At 43.4% G+C, this 27,284-nt stretch overlaps 2 protein-coding genes across 7 annotated transcripts in view; both read left to right on the top strand.

Annotated features, from left to right (window-relative positions):
- Positions 1-6,611: 6,611 nt before the first annotated feature.
- LOC105919942 (homeobox protein Mohawk) overlaps positions 6,612-27,284 on the top strand; it is a 198,953-nt gene continuing 178,280 nt past the window's right edge. Inside the window, exon 1 of the mRNA XM_036129474.1 lies at positions 6,612-6,705. Coding sequence (XP_035985367.1) covers positions 6,629-6,705 — 77 coding nt within the window. The 5' untranslated portion in view covers positions 6,612-6,628. The remainder of the gene's footprint in view (positions 6,706-27,284) is intronic.
- On the top strand, positions 6,628-26,019 carry LOC118558882 (homeobox protein Mohawk-like). Of its 6 annotated transcripts, none has more exons than XM_036129478.1 (7): positions 6,628-6,705; positions 7,607-7,876; positions 9,731-9,890; positions 11,462-11,615; positions 19,095-19,448; positions 23,564-23,597; positions 23,705-26,019. In XM_036129478.1, exons 2-7 carry the CDS (start codon positions 7,701-7,703, stop codon positions 23,979-23,981), a joined length of 1,155 nt encoding a protein of 384 aa, XP_035985371.1. In that variant the 5' UTR covers positions 6,628-6,705; positions 7,607-7,700; the 3' UTR covers positions 23,982-26,019. The 6 variants fall into 6 exon arrangements, with proteins under 6 accessions (XP_035985371.1, XP_035985372.1, XP_035985373.1 ...); XM_036129479.1 differs by lacking the exon at positions 6,628-6,705 and adding an exon at positions 7,237-7,335; XM_036129482.1 differs by lacking the exons at positions 6,628-6,705; positions 23,564-23,597; positions 23,705-26,019 and adding exons at positions 20,424-20,545; positions 20,651-22,214 and having other exon boundaries at positions 7,434-7,876.

Here is a 27,284-nt window from a genome sequence, read left to right as displayed (position 1 = left end):
AGTCCAAGCTGCAATATTGTGGAAACCCTGAGCAAATAAACCTTTCCTGACCTTAATTAACCTGATTACATGACTGGCCCCTTCATAACATGTTTGCACAAAGTCTTAGTAAAAGTCAACTTCCCCCATTAAATGAAAATAAGCACAAATAAAGAATAATTACACAGAGGTCCTACCCTTCAGATTGCTCCTGCTGCTTAGTCACAACCTTAAAATAACTACCCTGGATAAATCCCAAAGGAATCCACAGCCGAGAACCTCAGAACCTCTGAATCATGGCCCAAAATGTGACAGTTTTATAATGGAAGTCAATGAGAGGCTGCATCAGGAGTAACCAGCTGTGGCATGGCTATTTATAGTCCAACTATGTCTTCTACTTGTTTAGTTTTCACTAAAGCTGAGAGTAAACCTGTTAACTTCAGCTTTAGGCAGCTGGAGATCCAAAGGAAGATGGACAACTTTGTTTATGGATATGCAGAGAGAACATGGAGATGATGTTTCTGAAGCTCCTGAACAGAGTCAGGTTAAACCCACAGTCTACAACAGACACTTTACAGAAAAGTAAACCTACTGTGTATTGCACTTTTAAAAGCTGAAAAACCACTGCACAGATGTGGCTCCTCTTCTTGGAATTAGTTCATAAATCATTATTATATAATTTGTATTTTATCATAAGTTGTTGCCTTTTGATTTGACTGCTGTAGAACAAATTCATTTTGATTTTAGAAGATTAAAAATAAATAAGATTACCAAAGTACATAAATGAGTAAAATGATATAATAATTTGTGTTGAAAACTAAAAACGCTCCTACATTTTGTACGGAGGCTCCTGTTGACGAGAGTGAGGTAACTGATGCTTCCTTCTGTTCTGAAGATGGGTCATCTTTGACAGTTGAGTCTTTGACTGTCGGATTACAGACAGTGATTACAGAGAACATCAAAGCACAGAGAAGACGACTGGTTAAGGGGCCACCTGACAGTAAGATGGCAAAAGATGTGAGTTGGGTCAATGTAGCAAATGGAATATTGATCCATTTTCAAAATTCATAGAAGGATGACATCTGTTTCAGATTGTCTACATATCTCTGCACCAAAAACCGGGGAGAGAAGATGTATTAAAAGAGTAAAACAAGACCAAAGGTCTTTCTGATCCAACAACAACCAAACTTGTCAATATTTTAGTAGCTGGCATGATTGAAAGTCATGGGTATGTAACCAATAATTTTAGGTTCACTCATTAAATATACAAAATATATAATTTATATTCTTAACTCTTTGACACACCAACACCAACATTTTTATTTGACTGTTTTGTAGGAGGGTCTCTCCTGTGAGTGTCTGCATGACCTATGCCCTGGCAATTGTCACCCTTCTCTAATTTGAAATATAATGCCTCACCAACTGACTATTTGAGTATATATTTTTTTAGCAGGAACCTTGAAGAATCTCCTATTTGAGTGTGGCACATTTGTATGTCTTAGTGTGTAGGGCTGTAAAGTCCTAGTGACTGGTCGATTTATCGGGGATATGTTCTGGGTTGACCAAAATTCTGATTGGTCGACTGATTTGTCTGTTAATTTCATAAGTCCAGCGTTTCCCCCAGCATATTGTAAACCTGGCGGGTTTATAATATATTTGACTAATTCATCAGATGATGAAACCTTTATTGAAACTAATCAAATAACTGTTAAAGCAATGTTGCATCTTTGGATTTTCTAATCTCAAGCTAATTAAAACGATGTGATCTTACACTCATTTAGTTTTTCATTATTTTTAGTTCAATTATTTACATTTTTTTCATTATTCATCAAGCACAATACTTTGTTTTCGATATGTATGCAGATTTTAATTATTTACTTTTATATTTCCAACCCCCATTACTGAGGAAAAAATGGTTTCAAAAATAAAATGGTTAAAATACCAGCCGTCAGTTTTAATCACTGTAGCTTGAGGTTTCAACTGATCAGATTGCAAGCAACACTGCAAGCAACTTCAAAAGAAGCTCTGAGTCTGCTCATCAGTGTTGCTCGGAAACTCTGAGGCAAACAGAAACATCAGAACAGCTGTTTGGGGATGAATGCAAAGAAGCAATTTCCATAATGAAGCATTCGTCAAACCCTGAAGTCATCAAGGAGAAAATTAAGCAACATTTCAGCATAGACAGAACATGCTGCGTGATCAGGAGCAGTCATCACTCATCTTGGATCACTTCCCAAGATTCTTGGATACACCAGGCTTAGTAAGAAACACGGAGACTTGATTAACTAATTATTTGTGTTGAATTGCATTTTATTGTGATTTTTTTCTGTGTAAGATTGAGCAGGAGTTCATTAGGCTCTTTGGGGAAGACATCTCTGGAAAGTTCATTGCAAGATGGCCAACATTCTAGAAAACCGAGGGTCATCACTGTCAGCAAAAGCCTTCAACAGAGTGCTCATCTGGATTACTTTCTTTCCGCTCAGGAGGAATCAAGTGAATATGGTAGGTGTAAATATATAAACGTTTTCAACAGTTTTCTCTATACATGCGTTTTGCATGCTCTGATTGTAAAGGTGGTGTGTGTTATTTGCTTAGAATGGGACAGAGACTTGGAAGCCATTCTTCTGCTGGTTCATCTCTTGCCTCCAACTACAAAGGGGAAGAGACAGGGTAAAATCAGTGCACCTGAGGAAGCTGACCATGTACTCAAGTTCATGAATGTATGGTTTTGACATGACTGAATATTTTGCTTCACTTACTGTAAATCAGCCTGTTTTTAAAAACTAAATATGGGTTATTGAGTCGGTCGTTATGTTTGCTATTATTTGATGTATTGTTATGATTTAGTGTTGAGGTGCGTTCCAACCAAATGCAAATTCCTCAACAAAGTCGCCATTTGCTGTCACTCGCCTGACATATCACCAGCAGTTTGCTTTGTGAGAGCCATTGTACAGCAGGCACCAAGCCAGAAATATAGCAGGCTTGTCGCCGTCTAGTGTCATGTTGACTTAACTGGTACTCCAGCATTGCCACTTTCCTTTGCAGGCCTGGTCTGTTCTGGACTTGTCTCAGTAGTAATAATTAGTTGAGTCATGCAATTCAGGCTGACCGCAGACCGCCACTATCAGCTTTTATTCCTGGTAGAATGAAAACAGCTTCATCTCCTTCACCCCAGGTCACAGCCATATCTAGTTCCTGATTGGTTTTCATGACACGACACAAGTTCAGAATTTTCAACTGTTGCTTTGCATCCCTTGCTGGTATCATGTATCTCTGGCTACGCCTCACCAAAATCACCCCTCTTGCATTGCCAGAAATGCCCGTGTTCTCACTTTACGTTGCATTGCTCCAGTGGTGTATCTGTACATAGAGATATCATGTAAATCTATCGCTTGGGATTCCACATTCGCGTTCTCTTTGAACTGGGGAGCACTGGAGAGCTCAAGTGGCGACTGGGGGCACTGGAGAGCTCAAACAGCGACTGGGGAGCGCTAGGGAGCTCAGGAGACGATTGACGACCAGGAAGAGGCTCAGCTGACCACTGCAGACCAGGAGGAGGCTCGGCCGACGACTGAGGACCAGGAGGCGGCTCGGCCAACGACTGAAGACCAGGAGGCGGCTCGGCCGCCGACTGAAGACCAGGAGGTGGTTCGGCTGATGACTGGGGAGGGCTAAAAGGCTCGACCGATGACTGGGGAGCACAAAAAGGCTTGGCCGACGACTGGGGAGCGTTGGAAGACTCAACCAATAACTGGGGAGTGCTGGTAGGCTCGGCCGATGACTGGAGGCCAGGAGGCAGTTCGGCCGACAACTGCAGGCCAGGAGGCAGCTCGGCCGATGACCAGGTTGTATCACTGTCAGCGACTGAAGAACAGGTGGGCGGCTTCGGCGAGGCAGAGTCTGAGGTGTGCGTCATGGTGGGCGACCCCGGCGAGGCAAAGTCTGAGGCAGGAGTCGCGGTGGGAGATCCTTGGCGAGGCAGAGTCTGAAGCAGGCAAAGCAGAGCCTTGGGCGGCCGAGGGAAAACTGGGCTGAAGATGGAATACTCTAGAAAATGTGCAGGCAATAACTTTACCCTGACAGAACACACCTTCTGTTTTGGGTGTCCGGTTAAATTTTGCTGACAATAGGAATTGTGTAATCACAAGAGAATGGATGACACAAATAACTAACTTTTTCAGCCTCTTCTTAATGATTTAAAATGTCTCGAGACAGAAGGTATTAAGGAACCATTTTCTGACCCACCATTGAGGGGTTCAATAGTTCAAGTTACCAGTGGTAATTTGGCATTACATGGCCTTTTTGGCATGGTGGAATCATTCAGTGCAACTCATTGTTGTTGATTTTGTTTAACTGATAAAACATAGTTACAGTCAGTATTCAGTGACGATGACCCAAACATGATTTTTCACACAAAAGAGCTCTATTCCGAACAATTCCGCGCTATTGCAACAACATGACACAAAAGACATGCTAGTCCACTCTTTTGGTGTAAAAAGTGAGTGTCCTCTTAATACACTCCAGTATTTTCATTGTTCAAACAACTGTGCAGTGGATATTATGCATGACCTTTTAGAAGGTGTTGTGCACTATAAACTTCAGCTTCTTTTTCAGTACATGGCTAGGACTTCAGAAAGGATACAGAGCTTTAACTATGGATACCTAGTGCAACAGACCTAGTGCAATCAGAATTGATGGTAGCAATGACCTTGGCCTCAATGCTATCCAGTCATGGTGCATCTTACGCAATACACCCTTGATGTTTGGAGATCCAATCGAAAGGGACAACAGTTATTGGAGAGTAATTCTTCTTCTGCTTCAAATTGTCCATTGTATGTGCTCACCAGTAATCACAGATGGTATGACTTATTTTTTAAAGCATTTTATTTCTGACCATCATAAACTCTTTAAATCTGTATTCACAGATAAGAAGCTGATTCCAAATCATCATCTAATGATTCATTATCCGAGATGTATCAGAAAAATAGGACCACTCATCCATGTGTGGTGTATGAGATTTCAAGGGAAACACAATTTTTTTTTAAGAAATCTGTGAAGAACTTTAAGAACATAACTAAAACCTTGGTGAAAAAGCACCAAAGGCAGCTGGCTTTTCAATGGGAGGTTTTACTTTCAAATATTTCAGTTTAAAGATTTTCAAAGATTATCCAACAAATTAACTAAATTTAAGGGAGGTCTTAAGGTCTTGTCCCAGACTGAATGTGCAGTGTGTGTCCACAACTTCATGGGTGAAAAACTTTGGAACACAATACCACATTGGAATGTTTGTCTGTATAAGTACTGAAAATGAAATGCCTGTTTTTCAAAAAATTGTCAACATCATAGTCAACAATGATGAAGCATTTCTTTTGACTACTAAAGTCATTACAGAGTTTTTTGATGAGCACCTGAGTGCTTTCAGAATATAAATTGTGGATGATGTGTTTGCTGTTATCTGTGTGTCGGACCTGAAATATTATCAGCCTTATGACAGACAGTTTTCAGCTGATAATGACGAAAAAACATATATTGTGCCCCACTGCTGTTTTATATGAGTTGTACATTGTTTGAGGTTATTGAGAAAGAGAACAGTTTAATAAAAAGGTTAAACTTTAAATGTCTGTGCATTGTTTTGAATATTTTTTTTTACCCATTATATTTGGTATTGAGATGCTGAGTAGTCAATTCTTTACCATTAAAAAACACATTTTGTTTTGGTATTACCACCACACTGGTGTTAATTTTAACATTCTATTTTAAGACAAACCCTTTTGTAATGTTAATACCACAACCAGTAGTGTTGGATAATCAACATGACTGGTGTAAATTTAACACAAATTGGGTGTCAGTCTATTAACACTTTAATAAATGTTATTTTAACACTAACTAGTGTGGACAAATATAGACACTTTTTTGGTGTTAAAATTAACACTGTGGGTGTTAATTTTTGCTGTATAAAAATGGATGAAAACACAGATTCCATCAGTAGTGACAAACAAGATCCTCAGTCCAACTAACCTCTCCCTTTTACTCATGGAGGGAAACTAGGAATAAATCAGTGTTTATACCTTCTGCTCTTAACAGAAGAGAACCTGAACTAGGACAGGATCAAAGCTGAAACTCAAAGTGGCGGGGGTCCTGGCTGACAGGATGGAGTTAGATTGTTTATTTTTCAAATGAGATTTAAACTACACATTTTCTTGCCTGCTTTTCACAGTTAATACAATTGCTTGTTGTCATATCTCTTGACTAAAAAAAAATGTTTTCTGCCCCTACAGTCTTAAGTTGCTATGTCCTTCAGCTGCAGCTTCCTGCTCCCCAATCAAATCAAACCTGAACCTTTATCCATTGAACCTTCTGACATAAGAAATGAACTCCATCAGTGGGAGCAGAACAGCTTCTAAAAGCACATTATTTGTCCGTTGGACCGTTAATCCTCAGGAACTTTGAGCTCAGAGGCTCAGACAGCCTTCCTCCCTCTCCTTTCCTCCAGGGGCCGCTGCCCCTGAACCTGCGTAGAGCAGCAGCATGACGTTCACAGGCTCAGGTTGAGGGCAAGGAAACGCGAGAAGGCGCAGATATTCAGAGTCCCGCGCCGCCTGTGAAAACCGGAGGAGGAGGAGACGGCGGTCCGTGTGGATCGGGGAAAATGTTTGCGGGGCATGGACGGCTGGGAGCAGTATTGTCGTTCAGCACAGCCAGGAGACGCAGGAGGAGCCGGGGAAGGTAACTGGTCCTCATCTACGCCCAGATTTCATGAAAGGACAGGACCAGGGGTTCTGACGGCTCACATAAAGCTGTTTTAAACCAACCCGATTCTATTTTGTTTTCATATACTGTCTGTAACGCGAACAGCAGCGCGGCCAGGTGCGCAACTTGTTTTTCTCATTCATAAAACGCTATTTTCAAAGAATCTGCTGCTGATGGATCCACGTCCGGGACAGATCGGACTATAATAGGGTCCAGCACCTAAAGAAAGATTGCAGGAGCAGGTTCAGATTCTGAAGCAGGAGGTTATTTGCTTTGCTTCAAACGTGGGAAGAAAATAAATAAGGTATCAATGGCTTTCAGGGAGTGAGCTGAAGGCGAGAAATGGCGTTTGAGATTCTTTATATCTAGTTCCATTGGAATCCATTTGAATCTGATTCCAGTCCGAACCTTCCGCAGCTTCACTGTAAATTTCCCTGTGCTTCAGAGACGCTTTACCATAATTCTGATTATTGTGTTCCTGTAGAATAAATGCGACCATCACCATCCAGTATCCGTGTCTCTCCGTGAGTGGGTTTTTATCGCAGAGCAGCAGTAAAGTGGACCTGAACCAGTACACCTGCTCGGCCTTCCCGCATTTATCATAATGTATGTATCAGCCGTTTACACAAATTAATAGTGAGATGTGCGCAGAATGAAACGCCTCTTCGCTGTAGAATCGGGAAGAGTTTGCGCAAACACTAAATGAATCAAACAGTGATTCTGATTCGGGATTGTTTCCAAAGAGCGACGCTGAAGTGGAGCGTCAGAGCGCTGCTGTGCCACCTTTAACTCTGAAGCTCCTCGAATGTGAAGGAGCTGATCTGGAGGATTTGGTTCACAGGATCCTCACAAACTAAATGTGATATTTCTGCCACAGGAGAAACACGGGGACGCTGGGACGGTTTTCCCTCCACACACATTGAGAGTTTGTGCGCAGCAGAGGGAGAGACCAGCGGACCGAGCGGCCAGAGATGAACACAGTTGTGTTTAACCAGCTGAGCAGCCAGATCCTGTTTGAGGAGAAGGCGAATGAGGTGGAAATGAGCAGCAGAAGTTACCTGGAAGTCATCGACGGCCAACATCCAGATCTCCTCTGCAGCAGCGCGGCCATCAGAGAAAGCCAGGCGGTCAGACACAGGCGGAGCGGGTATGTGAGGCTCTCGGTTCTGATAGAGGCTGCTGCTCATGTATGCATGTGGACCAGCTGGAGTGCGCGAACAAACCCAAGGCGGATATATCTGTTAGCATTTTGAACCTGTTGGTCACTCGTTAGCTGAGCGAGAAAGGAAGAAACTCTCCTCAACATATCTGGGAGTTTCACTGCGGTTTGTGCGCAAAATGAGTGCAGCAAAAGAAACGTGAATCAGACTTTAAAGGCTAGAATTGATTAAAACTAAATGTTAAAGTCTTTAAAATGTTAAAGTCTGTTAAAGTTTTTTTATGTAAATCTATACACAAAATAAATAACTGCTGGAAATATTACTGCAGGCGTGCGTAAATGCGCATTTTTGCCAATTATGGCTAAACGAGTTTTAAAAATGTCATCGTTTAGATAGATTTATGCTTCTTGCTTCTCCCTGTAATTTAATTTAATTTAATTTAAATATTGTATACCAGAGGTTGTAATGTAGAACAATCTGACATATGAGATAATAAACCTTTTCTGGTTTCCAAGCTAATGCTGATTTAATGTTCACAGCTCAGGTTAGAATCGAGAAGCAGTTCAGACTTGTTCAGTATCGTTGTTCCAGACACGAATTGGAGCTGCACCTCAGGATTATGTACTTTCTAAATTAATCTATTAACTAGAATGTTTTTCTCCTCACAACACACGATTATTTATTTTACATTAAATGTTTGCGTTTATTGCATATAAAGTAGAAATTTGAACATCAAAATATTGAATATAGTGCCTCGTCTAGTATGATGAACATGAATAGGATTATGCCCTTAATATTTATGTCTTTACAACTAAAAACCCTGATAATCCTGAAAGTCAAAGAAGATGAAACTGAAGTGGAAAGTCAGCCTCTGTTCAGTCCTGATTGGAACGTCACTGGTAAAATAATAAGTTTCTATTAAACAAGTTATTTAAACTGTTCTGATGGAGATTGCAACTACAGCTTGAATGCATTGTTTTTGAGCCTCATTTAAATTATTTAGGTATGAATATTAGCTGGATAAAATGAGGTTGAAACAGGATAAATTAAAGCTTATTTAGTCTGCTGAACACAGTCTGCAATGAACAAACGTTGGCAGCGTCAAACGGTCAAAGGTGGTTCTAAACCTTTGACTAAAGACTTTCTATCTTTCTGCCTGAATTCATTACAGTTTAGTGGGGCTTTACCATATTCAGAAAATATTTCATTAGAATACTAATGCAGAAAATTGTGACAACGATATTGATTATGATTGACCAGTATTTGCCAGTGGCTGTTTTTTTCTGTCCCTACCACTGCCTATGAGCTCCACATCTCAGCCACTGAGGATATACATTTGCTCTGGGTGTTAAAGACAGCTGGCGTCTATTCAAATGAACAGTTATTACTGTCATTTAAGCTGAATACAGAATGCCTATCACTTGAAAATAACTTGAGGAACAAAGTTCAGAGCTCAGAGTGAAATGTGCTCCATGATGTTCAAACTGACCCAGATTACAAGGAAAATATGGGGAGAACAAGAACTTCAGGCCCACCTTGAGGTCTGAAATCTGTCCCATCTGCAGCCTGTGGAGCCTTTTTGGAGATAAAGGGAGAAGCGGAGTGCAGCTCCATACTGACATCTACAGGTTCAGAACACCTGGAACTGCAGGTGGAGTGAAGCCGACACGGCTCAGAGAATCAGAATGATTCAGTTATTCCTTCTGTGGGTTAAGGAGGTTCTTCTCATTCACCTCTAGTTATTTTAGATTTTGAGGGATTTTATAACATCTGTGTGCCGAAACCAAGAGATGTTTCCAGTTATTTGCCTGCTTTTAAATCCCGTTCCTGCTCCTCCACAGGGGTCGTCCCAGCGGCAGCAAAGTGCGACACAAGCGCCAGGCCCTGCAGGACATGGCCCGGCCGCTCAAGCAGTGGCTCTACAAGCACAGAGACAACCCCTACCCGACCAAGACGGAGAAAATCCTCCTGGCGCTCGGCTCGCAGATGACTCTTGTCCAGGTGAGCCGCTTTCTTGTTCTCTGTTTCCAGTGGGATGGAAGCAAATGTCAGATCCTGCTTTTTGCACACGCAGACATGAGTGTGATCAGGCTGCTGGAGTTGATATTTTTCAGCTTTAAGGCAGCTTTTACTTTTCCTGAACATTTTGCAGCAGCAATGCAGGAGTGAAGTGCTGTTTCCAATACATGTATTTCCTATTTAACTGGGATTCAACCAGTTCTTTATCTAAATATTCCGAGTTTGTTCTGATAAGAGTTGTGTTTCTGAGATGATTAGTTCAGTTGTCAAATCTCTGCTTGTCTGGAAAATATGAAAAAACAGAAATATCTTTATTAGTTATTGTTTATACGTCCTCTTTGTTGTTAGAACCTGTTTCTCTTTTTTAGGGTCTGAAAGAAAAATAAGCTTTAAATTTATTTATTTATTTTGCTGTATAGGAAAAAAGAAAACAACTAATTAGAACAATATTTTGGACTTTCAGCCCTAGATATTTTCTGGACTAAAGAAGTGATCTTTTCGTCCTAGAGTGTAAAATAAACTCAGATGTGATCATGATGACTGACTGTAGAAACTCGTCTTTGTTTTTCCACTGATTGCTGCTGAGAACAGCCCAGTTCTTCCACTGTTTAGTCCAGACAGACCGCTGTAAAGGCTGCCAGTGACGGTGAACGCATCACTTCCTGCGTGTTTTTCCCTGAAAAGGCTGACCTGGCAGCAGGTGTTAAACAGCAACTAAATCTGTCATGTTTTAGAACAACAGATAGCTTTGTTCCATGTAAATGTTGTGACTCGGCGCTGATAATCGGGCCATCTCTCCATCGGTCCTGAAACCCATCGCCGTGCCTGCATGCTGTCTCCTCTCGGCTACAGAAAGGCCACGGCTGGAAGAGCTGGATCAGTTCTCTTCTCGGTGTCTCTGTGGTGTCGTCTAAACAGGCGTGCCATCCTTTCTCTTTTCTCTCATTCTTCTGACAGCCGTCTGTCCTCCTCTCTGTCCCACGCCTCCCCTGCTCTCATTCCTCCTCTCCTCCAGTCCCGCTGGCCAGCTGGATGCTGCTTTCTGCCTGCTGTGCCACAGTGCAGGGCTGCAGACTGAAGAGCGAGGGATGGTCCTAGTTAATGAGAAATCTAATACTGAAGGAGAGGATCTGAAAACTAAGTATTCTAACATAAGGCCCCTGTCCCTGGCCGTCTATAAGCAGCTTGAAATCTATCGAGCATGAAAAGTTATTCCAGTATAACATCTAATAGTCTCTGCTCCCAGTGAAGGGAAGAGTGACTGCTCAAGTGTCTCTTTTATTGGACCTTAAAGACAGTGAGGGGAAAAGTGTCCTATAGGAGGAAGGCTGGATGAGTCCAGAATAAGCAGGACGGGGACGTGTCTCAGTCAGAGTATTGGTTCAGGAGATGATGCTCCTCCTGCGGTTTTTCTCACTGAGACTCGTGGAATGCAGTGAGCAGAAGTTTTCACTGAGGAGGACACATTTTGCTTGGCTGTGGATGTGGATTCCAATCATTGACATGTGTTCCTGTTTGCTGTGTGTTCTCACTTCCTGCTTTGTCCCCCTCAGGTGTCCAACTGGTTTGCCAATGCTAGGAGACGCCTGAAGAACACAGTGAGGCAGCCGGACCTGAGCTGGGCCCTCAGGATCAAACTCTACAACAAATACGTTCAGGGCAACGCTGAGAGGCTCAGTGTCAGCAGTGACGACAGCTGCTCTGAAGGTATGCCTCCCATTTGTGCTCTAAGGAAAGCAGTTGTAGCTCTGAGAAGTGGCTGCTTGGCATCAAAATGGTGCCGATGATCAAACTGAAGAGAACAATTGTTCTGGAGCTAAAACTCTTGGACCTGATTCTTTCTGCCTCCTGCTGAACAGGACTTAGTGCCTGTTTGTGGGCTGCACTCTGCCACATATTCATCATGATGGAACTCCACCTCTTCTGTAAATTAAGTCCAGCTCTGTCAGTGGCAGCGCCATCAAACTGGACCAGCACCTTTATTATCTTCTGAGCTCAGAAACTGACACACTGTATGTTCTCATTCTATCAGTCTCTGGAGCTCCTCAGCCTTCAGCAGGTTTAGAGCAGGTTTCCCAGCTGAGGTGACGTTGTAAAGTCAAAAATGTTGAAAAGTTTGGATATGATGACAGCATTATCAGTTGCCTCAGGCCAAAGTGGTGAGATTTCAAAGTACGTAATGGCACAATAATTAGAAATTAGTCGAAAGGTTTTCAGTTTAAATGTTTTAAATGCAGAAGTTCTTCCTTTGTTAGGCCACCCTTTGAGTAGCTATTAGAGGACAACATTTAGCTATCTCCTTGACATATGAAAAGCCCAGGTCATGTCCCACTGCTTTTTTGTCAAAGGGAGTCGATACAGTGCAGAAACATGTTTTGTGTAGAAATGGCGAGCCAGCAGAGGGACACACAATGGCCAGCGGACTGTGACAGGCTGCCATTAAGACACCCCGCTGGGCCAACCTCTGCCTCCCGGCCTACAGCTGGAAATGAGTCACTTTTTGTCAGCCCTGTATTCACGGCTAACACTTGCACACTTGCTGACTCTCATGGGAAGGTCCGGCCATTATTTCTGCTCACTGACAGCACAGAAAACAAGCTGAGGAAGCGTCAGAAAATCAATGTCCAGTAGTCATGCAGTGAATGGACAGAAAGGAAGAGCGTTGTGGTGTCAGTAATCTCTACCTCAGTGTCTGAGGAGGAGAAGCTGAGTGTGTGGCTCCCAGAGGAATGTGTGCATGGTGTTTGGATTATGTCTGCCACAGGCCACTGCACCTCTGGAGGTTCCATATATCTCCTTGACTCCTCTCCCTGTCACATTATGGCTGTGAAGCTGTCCGCAGCCTTCTCCCACTGTTGGCCCAAGTGCCGAAAGGCCCTCCATTATGTTTTGAAACCCATGCTTTTGTTCCAGAAACTATTTCTGGGAGCAGCTGCAAAGCACTCTGGGAAGGATTATTTCTGTAGGGGGTGGAAGCAGAGTTTAGATGGAGAGGACATGGACCACCATCCAGTATGGTTCTGAAGTCTCTGCTGGGCTTTCTGTTCTGGAGGTGATGCCAACATGGGGACAGGAAGCCAGACTGAAATCTCCTGGTTCTGGTGTTTGAATTAAGGATTAGCTCAAAATAACCAGACTTTTTTGTGTCCTGTCTGGCAATAATTGTTGTCTTAATGCCAAGAAGATCCCATCAGACTTTAATTTCACAAGCTCTGCTTGATTGATATATGCAAGAAGCTTTATTAGCTTTTATACTGGGACTTTTTCATGTTCAATAAACACAGAAATGGGAAGGTATAAGAGGAAAAACAGATACTAAAAGGGAGAAAAGGGGAAAGAAAAAGAAGAGAAGAAAGGAGAGAGCAATATAACATCATCTGAGTCTGCTTCTACACCTGCAAAGAGAGATATAAAAAGAACACCAAAACGAACTGATAAAGTATTACAGGTACAAATAACCAACGTCTTTGTCGAGGGACCAAGCAGTACACAATGGAGGACACAGGTGTTGGATTCAAACAGTGAGTTTTATTTACCCTAAAACACAAAAAATGTTTAACAAAGTTAGAAATTTAACCGGCATGCCAATAAAAGAGGTCAACTCAAAATACTGGCCTCAGACAGACAGACACAAACCAAACTGACCTAATGAAATGACCCACAAGTGCCCTTAACTACTGGTTTAGCTAAACTATAGACACACAATAGGGGAAAACAAAATTGCTGCCACATAACTACTAACTCAAACAATGAAATAAACCTAAAACACCCCCTAAGACTCCCCCACTTGGCATGAGGCATTTGGTTCAGTCCAATGAGGCCATCAGCTGCACTTCAGTGATCCAGCCCTTAGCCACGCCTTTTGCACATCCGGAAGAGGAAGCCAAACACCTAACACCCATGCAACTCAAACAAAGAAAAAGAGTATTAATACAACATAAACTGAATTGACCTTGCAATGTTAATATGTGTGCACTCCATATAAACATTGTAAGGTGATAAAGGAACAAACTGAGAAATATAATTAAGGAATATTTAAAGTAATAACTATAAAGTGATTTAAAGAGAAAGCAAATTCTTGTAGGGTGTGTTCTTACCCTGTGTGGCTTACCATCACAGCCTTGATACCATCACTGAAGAATATACAGTATTATTTAATATGAAACGTATAAAGTAGTGATGGCGAGATGAAGCCTCATGAGGCATTGAACCACTCAGCCAACTGGTTCGAGAAAAGGTTCATTTCTTGACGGTTCATGTGCACACAGCACCACCTACTGGCAAGTTGTATAATCACAGCCAGCTGGATCTTAACACGTGTGATGCATTGAATTTTTGTCTATTATGACTCTTGGGAATGACTTCACAAAAGGTGTAGGACGAAATAATTTGTCTACATAAATTTTATATACACGTGTGTATAATAAAACATTGTTTCAATGTATTGTCTGTGTGTAATTATTCCCAAAATAGTAGTGACATGTGATATGGCATGTTGTGTAATAGTTTTTCTGTGACTCTAGAAAAATGGCATGGGCTTAATCAGGCAGAGGACAATGAAAGTGATTGTGGAAATAGGCAGGGGGTAGTGAATAGGCTAATGCTTGTGTAACTTGGATGATTTCATGCATTTTTATTAAGAAACAACAATTTCTCCACAGTTTTTGGTTTCAAATGATTTCTCTTTTTTGATACTACTTCTCCAACCTTTGAAAAGACACGCTCACATGGCACAGATGATGCCGGGGTGCATAAATAAATAAGTGCAAGTATGTACAGATTGGGGTACTGTGACCGATGATTAGCCCAGTACTATACGGTCCCACAGTTTCCCCTCAGCAGCAACACTGAAGCACACAGAGGTTCCCGCTGCGTCTTTACGCACGATCCAGCTGCTGATGTCTCCTCTCTTTTCAGCTCCATGCACTTCTAGACAGTAACAGTTTATAACCTATATCACCTTTCACAGCAACAGGTTTCTCATCTCAGTCGACCAGACAAATCTCTATTGCTCTCCTCAGTGCGCTCTGGGCGGTGAGGTGGGAGGATTTTACCCGATGGTGCGCTGCGTGCGAGGGATAAACAGGGTGGAAATGCATAAATAAAAACTGTAAATGCCTCCTATACAGTGATCATAGGAGCTGACCGGTCAGAGATCAACCTCCTGATGTTACAAGTTCTTTAAAATGAAAGCGCGCACCCAAATTACAAGTAACGTAATTTTGCGCACCTGAAAAAAGCGCACGGCAGCAGCGCACCGAAGCGCTGAGGCACAGAAATACGGTGCATGTAGTTAAAAAATGCAGAATTAATAAAAACAACTTATAACCAGACGTAGCGTTTTAAACTGCATCTGATGAGCAGAACTGTTTTATGATCCAGAGTGCAGCCATCACTGGTTCTGAATGAAGGCTTTATCTGGCAGGAGCTCTCTTCCCCCGCCCCCCTCCCCTCCTGCGTACATAGTACAGGACCTTACCGGCTTACTTTCACCACTGTTAAGACTAAAATTATTCATAACTCTGATCGCTCCTCCTGCTGCTCTGTTAACATGAACTGCAGCAGGAATGATGGCCACAAGCTGTGAAAGAAGCTGAAACATCTCAGCAGAAGGCGGAGTTTTTATCGTCCGCTGCCCAGATGGGCGTTGGGATTTTTATGCGTGAAAAATGCCATGTTTGCGTGTGACTGTGTGAAGTCAGTGACGGTCAATGCGTGATAGTTGAGAGCACTGATCTCCTATCTATCTATCTATCTATCTATCTCTCTCCTAAACTCTCCAAACACCAAACTAACTGTCTCAAACTAAATAACCACTATCCAAACTCTGCTATCCAAACTATCAAAACTCTATCCACTCTCTCAACTGACTGCCACTCGCCTACAACAACCCACATTTTGAATGAAGCCTGTGGGGTTTCTAAAAGCTGTCGAAGCCGCGCCAACATCTGAACTACTTCCCGAAGCAGTCACGTGGTACAGCCGGCCAGCGAGGCTTCGGACGTCATCGTTTTCGGCTCCTCCCCTAAATGAAGCAAGCCTCGATACGCGCTTCACGGAAACGCCCCCTCCATTACTCGACACACGCCTCGAAGCCTCGGCACATAACGTAACATCACTAGTATAAAGTGACAACTAAAGATGATAATAGGGGGTTTCTGTATTGAAGTGAATCTGTAAGTACCTGGATCCAAGCACCTGTAGGTGTTTGTGAGAGTGCACTTATGTATGTAAGGTTTATCCATGAGAAAAATGCTCAATAGTTGTTGTAAGGATCGAAAGACCCCCAGAGCACTGAGGCAGACGGCAGGGGATGGGCTCCACGCTTAGTGGAGACCTGAAGATGTCCCAAGATGAACTCAAAGACTTGAGTTCATCTTATGAACTTTTCCACATACACAATATCACCATTTCCCGCAAATATTGTTCAAAAACCAGTCTAAATCTGTGACAGTGAGCACTTCTCCTTTGCTGAGATAATCCATCCCACCTCACAGGTGTGCCATATCAAGATGCTGATTAGACACCATGATTAGTGCACAGGTGTGCCTTAGACTGCCCACAATAAAAGGCCAATCTGAAAGGTGCAGTTTTGCTTTATTGGGGAGGGGGTCTGGTGACTCAGAAAACCAGTCAGTGTATCAGTGTCTGGTGTGATCATCATTTGCCTCATGCAGTACAACACATCTCCTTTGCATAGAGTTGATCAGGTTGTCAATTGTGGCCTGTGGAATGTTGGTCCACTCCACTTCTATGTTCTGTGCGAAATTGCTGGATATTGGCAGGAACTGGCTGCCGTATACAGTGATCCAGAGCATCCAAAACATGCTCAATGGGTGACATGTCCGGTGAGTATGCTGGCCACGCGAGAACTGGGACGTTTTCAGCTTCCAAGAACTGTGTACAGATCCTTGAAACATTGGGCCGTGCATTATCCTGCTGCAACATGAGGTGATGCTCTTGGATGTATGGCACAACAATGGGCCTCAGGATCTCGTCACGGTATCCCTGTGCATTCAAAATTCCATCAATAAAATGCACTTGTGTTCTTCGTCCATAACAGACGCCTGCCCATACCATAACCCCACCGCAATCATGGGCTACTCCATCCACAACATTGACATCAGAAAACCGCTTACCCACACGACGTGACACACGCTGTCTGCCATCTGCCCTGAACAGTGTAAACCGTGATACATCCGTGAAGAGAACACCTCTCCAATGTGCCAGACGCCAGCAAATGTCAGCATTTGTCCACTCAAATCGGTTACGACAACGAACTAGAGTCAGGTGGAGACCCCGATGAGGACATGCAGATCAGCTTCCCTGAGACAGTTTCTGACAGTTTGTGCAGAAATTCTTTGGTTATGTAAACCGATTGATTCAGCAGCTGTCCGAGATCCTGGTCTCAGACGATCTTGGAGGTGAACATGCTGGATGTGGAGGTCCTGGGCTGGTGTGGTTACACGTGGTCTGCGGTTGTAAGGCTGGTTGGATGTTCTGCCAAATTCTTTGAAACGCCTTTGGAGACGGCTTATGGTAGAGAAATTAACATTCAATACACGAGCAACAGCTCTGGTTGACATTCCTGCTGTCAGTATGGCGATTGCCTCAAATCTTACAACATCTGTGGCATTGTGCTGTGTAATAAAACTGCACCTTTCAGATTGGCCTTTTATTGTGGGCAGTCTAAGGCACACATGTGCACTAATCATGGTGTCTAATCAGCATCTTGATATGGCACACCTGTGAGGTGGGATGGATTATCTCAGCAAAGGAGAAGTGCTCACTATCACATAATTTGACTGGTTTGTGAACAATATTTGAGGGAAATGGTGATATTGTGTATGTAGAAAAAGATTTAGATATTTGAGTTCATCTCATAAAAAATGGGAGCAAAACCAAAAGTGTTGCGTTTATATTTTTGTTGAGTGTATCCATCTTTTTTGGAGCCTCTTTTTACATATCTTCCAAACCATAAATTATGGATCTGGTCAGCTGGACAGTCAACACAGTTGATAAAATTTTCTCAACGAGAAGACCGGCCGAAGGAGAGCCCTTGTACCTGATGGGACATGTGCAGCTAGACACATGGTGGGAGGAGGGTCGTGTGTCTGTCGAGGATGTTGAAAATGTATTCAAAATTGGATTCATAATAACAGGATTTCTGCTTTTTGGTGCTGGCGGTGAGCTGGAGTATCCAGAAATTCTGAAAACGTCGGCAGCTGTTTCAACTCACGTCAAGGCTGCCTAAACTATGTGAGATATGTCTGCTACCAGTCCTAAGACTGAAATGCTGTGAAAGCAGAACTGCAGGCCAGCTGCAGCTTGCTGGCAGGATGTGTACGATCTTGGATAAAGCTGGAAGCTGGACCCTGACAGAACGACCACAATTTTGGCTTTTTTGGAATCGCCATCAAGAAGTACCAGTGAGACTTTAAGGCAGACAGAAAAACAATAGTCTGCCTGCCCAAAACAAATGCTGCAATCCAAACCGGCTCCAATTTCTCCTGGATTTGTCACACACTTCAGGCACGGATGGACTCAGAAACAGAACAGTTGGCACGGTTAGATGGTATTTATTGGCTACTCTTGGTCAGGCAGGCAAGGGTCAGATCCGTGGCGTCAGTCAGGGTTTGGGGCTATCCAGGAATCAGTCGTCGGGCAGGCAGGAGGTCGTCACCAGGGAGTCCAAGGCAGCAGGCGAGGGTTCAGGAAATCGGACGAGACTGGACAAGGGAGAGAAACAGGCAGGTTAGGAGAGGGAACAAACTAGGCTTAGTCAAAGCTTGACGTTTAACGGACAGATGGCCTGAAAGTGTTTACCACTAGGGGTTAGACAACAATCTGACGCCAAACAGGTGGAGGCTCCGCCCTTATATAGAAGCCACTGCTGATCAGAGGACGACCTGCAGGTGTGAGGGTCACAGCAGCTGATGTGACAGGATTTTATGTAAACAAGAAGCACTATGACATCTGACATCTGTGGCCTTGAAGAGAGTGCAGTGAACTGAACTGCCTGATGACATTCCATCACTATCAAAGATAAGATAATGTTTAGCCGGTAAAGATGACAGGAGCAACAGAAGTTTGTTAGAAAGTCTTTAAGAGATTAGTCTTGGTTTGGAGAAGACTTCTTGTTCTCCATCTAAAGAAGGATCATGTGTGAATGTCTTGATATTGCAGATGGCGACAACCCTCAGATGACACAAAATGGTCCTGAGGTTCTCACCAAACCCTTGTACCCGAGAGTCGTCAAGAGGGAGGGCTCCTCCATGGTGGCCATGACCATAGGTATGGACCCGGGGCTGCGTTCTGCCGTTGAGGCCGCCTCTCTGGCCGAGGATTACGTGTCTCCACCCAAGTACAAGAGCAGCCTGCTGCATCGCTACCTGAACGACTCTCTGCGGCACGTCATGGTGACCAACGCTGTCACGCACAAGAGGAACCACTCTGGCTCCTTCAGCTCCAACGAATACGACGATGAGCTGCTGTCGCCGTCCTCCTCCGAAGCTGAGGCCAACTTCGTTTATCAAGCTGGTAAGGAGACGCATTCCTTACATTTTTATTTCCCTTTAAGGAACTCTCTCCAGCGCACCCTAACGTCCTTCATTTTTGATCTTTGTCTCCTCTTCTTTCTGAAGGTTTTTTTAATTCCTGCAGCCAGTCCTTCATTTCCAGCTGCCTGTCCCTCTGCATGGTCTGTAATATCTCTGCTGGCCTCTCTCTCTGTTTCTCCTTCCATTTAATGGGCCATATGTGTAGTTTAATCTGGTTCTTATGGTAGCTGAAATGGAGAGGCTGTTCAAGAGAAACAAGGTCAAATCAAGAGTCAAGAGTATTTTATTGTCACCACGTGTTACGTGTGCAGTTAGTCTGAAACACACAAGCATATTCAGTAACCTTCACACTGTCAGACCCACACAATCAGACCCACTGGTTGACTCTCAGCCAGTCCAGAGAGGTGGGGTGAATTTCACCTCCAGCTAACCAGGGTTTACTGGGTCAGACACAACAAGGTCATGTTAAAGTCTTTCAGGCTGCTGTTTGTCATGTTTTTGATCCAGCTGTGGCTCCCGCTGAGAGGTCAGAGCTAAATGTCCAACAGAGTTCTGTAACCGGAGAGTTTATTGTGAGACATTTACGATCCAAAGCCTCTATAATTTACAGAAGGTCCCGCAGTGTTTCTGGGACCAAAGTCTGTTCTGTTTGGATCAGCTGGGAACACCGGGTCTTTGTTCAGGTGGACTTCACATCCGATAGTAACATTTTCACTTTCTGTGGAGCACAGCCAGAACCTGGAGAGTCTGGGTTTGAACATGTAGGAGCTGGATTGTTGGAGGGAAGATCTGCTTTTATTGTGCCTCTTTGGGGCAAAAGTGGTTCTGGAATGTAAAGCAGACAGAGAGTGTGTGTGTGTGTCTGTTCAGGGTTTGCATGAAATCAATCAACAAGTGTGACAGGAACCATTAAAACCCTCTGACCCGAACCAACATCAAGCTATTTTCACTGCAGAACACATGCTGAGACTCCCAGATGGACAGAAGGACAGAACCAGATGGATCGACCAGAGGAGACTCAGAACCTTCACTCCAGAAGATTTTATGAAGACAAATCCCAAAAAGGGATGAATTCAGGTAGCAGACCTGCTACTTTGAAGAGACGCTGTTTTATCTCTCTGATAATTTTAATTTCTTGCCGCTGACATCTCCCTATTGTTACTCTGTTACATATGAGAGAAGCTCTTTGGGTCAACATGGAAAGATCTCTGATACAAGGAAGAGTCAAGCTTCTGCCTGGAACATTGGATCTGATCCAACATTAGAAGAAAGGAATCAAAGGAAAGTCGAGAAAATAAAAAAAAATAATTACACTTCTGATCTCTGAGAAACGGAGCAACTAAAATGGAGAGATAAATGATTTCAAGCTGAAATTTGTATAACTCTCTGCTGTTTTTCTCTCCTGTTTGCTGCAGAGTCCATATATTTTTTAGTGAACACATTCCTATTTTACACATAGTTTATGTTTTATAGTTAAATGACAATGTTTAAAATAAATCTGTTCTTCTACTAGCTGCAAAAGAGGACAACATTTCCAAATAAATCAGATCTCAGATCACTGACTGCTCCAATTCCAGACTTTGTTCTGTTCTTTGGCTTTAAAAGATATTCTTCACATCTTCAGTTCGTACAGGAAGATTTTTGAGTCATAATGTTTTGGTCAGTCCAGCTTATAACAAAATGGTTGGTCCAATGAAAAGGGATGTACCTGGTTGCCGTCCTGATGGCTAAAATTCAGGCAGATGTGGCAGAAAATGGAGATCTTGGATCCACTCCAGTGGAAAATGAACCTTCAGTCAGCTTGAAAGGACTCACACTGTAGTACAGCTCCAAGGCCTCAAACATCACATGAACTCACAAATCCAGCACCACCAGCCACACCTATACACAAAGAGATCCCATTTATTTTTCTGCCTTTGCTAAAAAAAATACCTTAAATTACATCATGTGTGATCAGTCATTACATCAAATAAAATATTTTGATCACATCCCCCTGACTGACTGTCTATGAGTCATGAGTTATGTTAGATTTATCTTGTTTGTGATGAATTCAGGGCAAACCATGTTAATGAAATGCTGCAACAGATAATCTGCACCACTTAAAGAGTGGATCATATAGAGATTTATAGAGATTTAGTGTTTAGTGGGAGAGGCCTCAGGGTGTGGCAGGGTTAGGACTGGCAGCGGTGAGGTAAAATCCTGGCATGAACTTGAGGTAAAGCTTCATTTTGATGGAAAGGTGGATAATTCATGAAGATAAACAGGAAGAGAAACATCAGATGGAGGATCTCTGTCATTGGAAGATGATTGGATGTTGGCTTCTGATCTTCATGGATACAAACTGAGGGAAGCAGTAGACAGAGACTGTGTTGATTCTGTCTGAGATGCCGCAGAGAAAAGTTCCCAAACATCAACACAGACAGTTTAGAGGAGCAGCTCCCCAACATAGAACAGGAGGAGTGAGGAATAAAAAACTGTCTCAGCCTGATGGTTTTTAAATGGTCGGAACGCCAAGGCTTTCCAGGACAATCACACTCACGCACACAATCAGATGTTGAGATGTGAGGAACACAGCTGCCTGCCTGCTCAGGGAAGTGGAGCCACACTGGCCGGCTCTGTGGAAAGCACAAACTGTTTCACTTTAACAGCCGAGCTGGGTTTAGAACAATGGACAGCCTCTGTGTTCCCACGGGATGGAGGAGATAGGAGAGCTTTAACCAGAGAGCAGAGGTGAGGACGCAGAACAGAACACAAACAGAAATCCACCAAGAGTGTGAGAGGGCAGCTCAGCTCTCACTGTGAACGACTGCAACATAATGATGCAGTGGGTGCTGGACAAACATATCATTTGGCCTCCAGATCCCAAAAAAGGCTGTTTGTTTCCACATGTAAACACTTACAAATGTGAATAATGTTTTCTTGTGGTTGTTTCTTTTTTTCCACCCTGATGTGAGCGTTTAGTTCACCACAAACAAGAGCCGATTCTTCCCAGGAATGCTTCAGAGAAAGCTGAGATGAAAGCTCCTGGTAGAGGACTGGTCAGGCTGCTTTTGTCTCCTTAGGACCTGCTGGATGGCAGCAGCAATAGGAGGCTCAGGTGTTTCTGTCAGTCTGGGTCCAGCCCATAGCTTGGTGCTGGTTTGTGTTTGTGTTGCTAGCAGCAGCAGATGGGAGTGGACCAGTCTCCTACACAGTCATAAGAACAGGTGGAATATCACTCCCTTTTTAACCTCTTTGGTTTGGTTTGTTAAACTCCATCTTTCTTTCTGCACACCCCCGCCTCAGATTTCAGTTAGACAGTATTTCAGGCCTTTCACCACAATGCCAGAAACCAGCAGACATCTTAGGTTTTCCGCTTTGCTGCTCCATAAAACTCCAGAGAGGCCCAAAGGCAGCAGCAAAGTAGGAGAGAAGCAAGAACTGAGCTATTGATTTATTGAGTCATTGGAGCTGTTCTTGTTTAGAAAAATCATAGTTTCTGATGTTTTAGGCAAGGAGCCTTGGCAATACCCTTTTTGTAAGCAGGGGTGTATTTCATGAGTCTGGGGTTATGGGCTCCCAGAGGGCCTCCAACTGGTGTCTCTGGGGACATGGTAGCTTGGGCTGGTAGCATGAGACCGAAGACAGGTTGAGGTCTAAAAGCACCAAGAAACTCTGAATAAACAGCATGCTAAAGTCAACACTATGGATGCTCTAAAGACAACTTTGCTGCATTTTCATTCCCTCTCAGATCTGCTCTCTTTAGTCTTTTCACTCTGACAACTCAGTTATGCTGCCTGGGCTCCATGTGTTTTCCAGCTAAATATTACAAAGAGGACTTTAGGAGTCACAAGAAACAACATTTAGTTCCATCCTATCATTCTCCTTTACTCTTGAAGGCTTCTTGCTAAACATCCTTTTTCTGTCTAGCATCTTGAGCAAAGAGAAGACAGAGCAGCACGTGTTTGCTGAGGACACGTGTTCACTTAAAGTGTATAAGTCAAAAACCATGCACACAGATCCACAAATCTGCTGAACATGCATGTTCTGAACAGCTGCAGTGAATCTCCTGACCCTGAGAATTGCGTATTGACCTCTTTCTGTCTCTGCTTTCAGAAACCACAGACCTTGGGCCAAGTAAATGTGACAAGTGAGTAGACCTTCTATCACCAGATAAACTGCGTCCGATCACAAGCTGAACGGAGCTGTAACACTCTCTGTTTTTCTTCTTTCTCTGCGTGTTCTGCCGGTCGTCAGTGGCAGCGGTGGCGTCGCAGCTACGCAGAAGGAGGAGGTAAAGGCCAAAGATGAGACGCACTGGAAGGAGATCAACGCGGCCATGGCCTTGACCAACTTGGCACAGGGGAAGGACAGCGTCTCTGGGACAACCAGCTGCATCATCCAGAAGTCCTCTCACATAGCTGAGGTGAAGACTGTTAGAAAAGCTGCTGCTGCTGCTGAAGTATTAGCTCTGACGTTATCCGTCTATGCAAAGCAGCAAACATTCCTCTCTCAGCAAACAGAGACCAAATAAACTCCCCCTGACAGAAAAACAACTGGTGCTGAAGGAGGAGAAAGGGGATCTGAAAGGCCCAAAATTTAACTGTTGGTCTTATTGAAAATTTCCAAAAGTTGCGTTGGCCATCCTTTTCTTAAAACAAGGAACTTTTGTAATCTTATTTTTGTATTTCTATTTTTTACTGGTCCAGATTCTGTATTCACCAAAGAGCCTTTGTTTTGTAGCAGATTCGCTCACTGATTGTTCAGATATTCAGCAAACATGATCTAGTTGTTCTGAAAGGAAAGTCAGGAACAGTGAAGCTTCACTGCAGCCCCTATGTTTAGAAATGGGGGTTCCGTCACTGCCCTTGTTCCTTTGAGCAGGTGCCTGGATGAACCATTATAGGATTAAACATGTTATTGTTGCCTGTAGGTGTCGACTCATCTTGGATCCGTCCTCTCCTGACTGACTCAGTATATACGGGTCTGTAAGGTTCTGTTCATGTGTGTCATAATTGACTAGTTGTGTTTGGATTTTCTGACACCCAGACTGTTGTGATCAGAGACTTTAGGAAAGAATGTGCTGAAGAGTTTAAAAAGCTCCCAACCAGGAACTCTGGTTCCTGGTTGGGATGGGTTTCAACAGAATGGTGAAGGAAAGTCTGACTAACGAGAGATAAAGTTACATTATTTCACTTGGTGGGACGATTGAAGAAACCCGATCTCCATCTATCCATGCATCCCTATTCCAACACGCTTATCCCCTGTGGGGTCACGAGGGGTGCTGGTGCCTATCTCCAGCTGTCAATGGGTGAGAGGCGGGGTACACCCTGGACGGGTCGCTCGTACATATCGGGCGAACCCTGATATGTCCGTATTTGTCACACGCTTCAGGCACAAATGGCCTCATGAACTGAGCAGTTGGCCCGGTTAGATGGTGTTTATTGATAATTCTTGGTCAGGCAGGCGGGGGTTATATCCGTGGCGTCAGTCCAAGTTTGGGGCTATCCATGTATCAGTTGTCAGGGAAGCAGGAGGTTGTCACCGGGGAGTCCAAGACAACAGGTGAGGGTTCAGGTAATCAGACAAGACTGGACAAGGGAGAAAAAACAGGCAGGTTAGGAGAGGGAACAAAAACTTGGCTTAGTCAAAGCTAGACACGAGCGGACAGATGGCCTGAGAGTGTTTACCACTAGGGGTTAGACAACAATCTGACGCCGAGCAGGTGGAAGCTCTGCCCTTATATGGGACCCACTGCTGATCAGAAGACTACCTGCAGGTGTGAGGGTCACAGCAGCTGATGTGACAGTATTATTTTAGGGCCAGTCAACAGAACGCTGTTTGAGTCGACAGTATAGTAAATAAGTCAGGAAGGAGGTGAAGTGAGGCCAGAGAATAGTAACTAAGTAAAATTGTATTTTTACAGCACATTTCACAGAAAACATCAGAAGGCTGAGGCTTAAGCATGTCAGAAATATACTGGAGGTCCTGACCATGTTGGGCCCTACAAGTTAAAACAATAAGTTTAAACTGGAACCTAAAATTAACTGGTAGCCAGGGAAGAGGGGCTTGAACAAGAATTATGTGAACTCCCCTGCTTGTCCCTGTCAAAAGTCTAGCTGCAGCATTCTGGACAGTTTCAATGCAATGTGTTGCAGAAAAAGCTTATGATGTTCATTTTGTAGAGTAAAAGGCTCTGTATCGATGAGCTGAAGTGTCCGTCTCTGATCCTTATCAGAACTGATGCTTTAACAGGAAGAACCTTGTTCCCTGACAACAGAAGGGTCACTATGGCCATTGTATGGCCATGAGACAGTATATCAGGACATGTAGGGATGAAATATCAACATCATGACTTTTCTATAACTTGTATTTACATCAAAGCAATGAAAGTGGTATGCATCAGTTTTTATTGTTTATAAAAACATATATGTGTTTATTCATATGGAGACTGGATGCGCAGTCCAATGATCAAATACATATTTGCTTGTGCTGCCTGGTTTGTTCTCAAGTAAAATGTATTTTATAAAGCTGTTACTTTGTGACAAAAATGAATAAACTATTGAATTAAATGAGTCACATCAGTTTTATACACAGACACTCGTTGGGTATTGGGGTCTCAGCAGTGCTGCAGTGAGGAAGGAGAAAAATGTTATGTAACCAAGTTTCTTCACATAAACCAGGAGGTTTTTCTATTGAAATAAAATTTCCATCTAAAAATGTAATTCATCTTAACTTTCTCTACAACTACTTGTTCCCGCCATGAAATTATGCCCCGCTGAATGAAATGTAGTGACAGTGTGTTCCTGTGTGTTTACCAGTGTTGGTCTTTATCACAGCTGGATCCTTTGGATCCGAGCTCGGTAACCAAGATAACTCTTGTGTGTAAACGGTAAGCAGACTGAACTGAACCGCGCTAAACATAACCGGACCGCGCTAACTGCAGACCAGTTCCTGAGCAGGTCTCGGACTGTTTTTTTTTTTTTATCCCGGTTATCTGATAACGCAGAGCGCATGAGCAGACCGCGTCATCCCCTTACAGTCAGCTGACTGTCCGCGGGTTTTCCGCCGTGTCTGGCTGCACGTCCCGATTCACACTCCATTCAGACAAATTTCAGACATTCATAAAATACTAGCTGCCTTACCGTGCCACACAATATACAGAGATGATTCTGCTTAGCAGTGTAATGAACCTCAGTGTCTGTTGTTGTTTCCTGCGTCTGTAAATCCTTATTAGAGGTTCGTTTGACTTATCCATGTCCCAAAAGCCGATTCTGTCTAACCATAACATCCTGAATGTTACGGGTGCCGCCATTTTGATTTGCTCGGTTCCGCCTTCAATCCCAGAGAGCATCAGTACCGCAGATCGTCACTGGGAGGCGAGGAGCAACCAAGGATCCGGAATAGCGTGGTGTGTAAACAGTTAACTGGGCTTGGTTAACTGATCCCAGCTCGGACTGGTCTCGGCTCGGCTCGGTTAAAAAAGTGTAGTGTAAACGAGCCTATAGTCTCCTGATGGAGTCATAGCTGGGTGGGTAATAGTGGCTGCAGCTCTATCAACCTTGATAAAATATTAAGATTATTTAGATAATATTCTTAAAGTATCCATAATAAAAAATAAAGCATGATTTTAAAAGGGAATAAACATAAATCATGATTTAATGCTGAATCAAATTCTGATGGGGTTCTGCCCAATCCTGTATATTTCACCATACAGTACCACTCACCCCACTAGATCCCCTGCCCCCTCCTGCCATCACATGAACATTTTTCTAGCTGCGGCCCTGTGTGAAGGTATCGTGGCTGGTTTGTATTCATGGCCAGAGATGTTGACAGC

The sequence above is a fragment of the Fundulus heteroclitus genome, unplaced genomic scaffold (assembly GCF_011125445.2).
Source record: "Fundulus heteroclitus isolate FHET01 unplaced genomic scaffold, MU-UCD_Fhet_4.1 scaffold_174, whole genome shotgun sequence".
Lineage (NCBI taxonomy): Eukaryota > Metazoa > Chordata > Actinopteri > Cyprinodontiformes > Fundulidae > Fundulus > Fundulus heteroclitus.
Note: the sequence above shows the minus strand (reverse complement) of the source record. Positions and strands in the feature narration are given on the sequence as shown.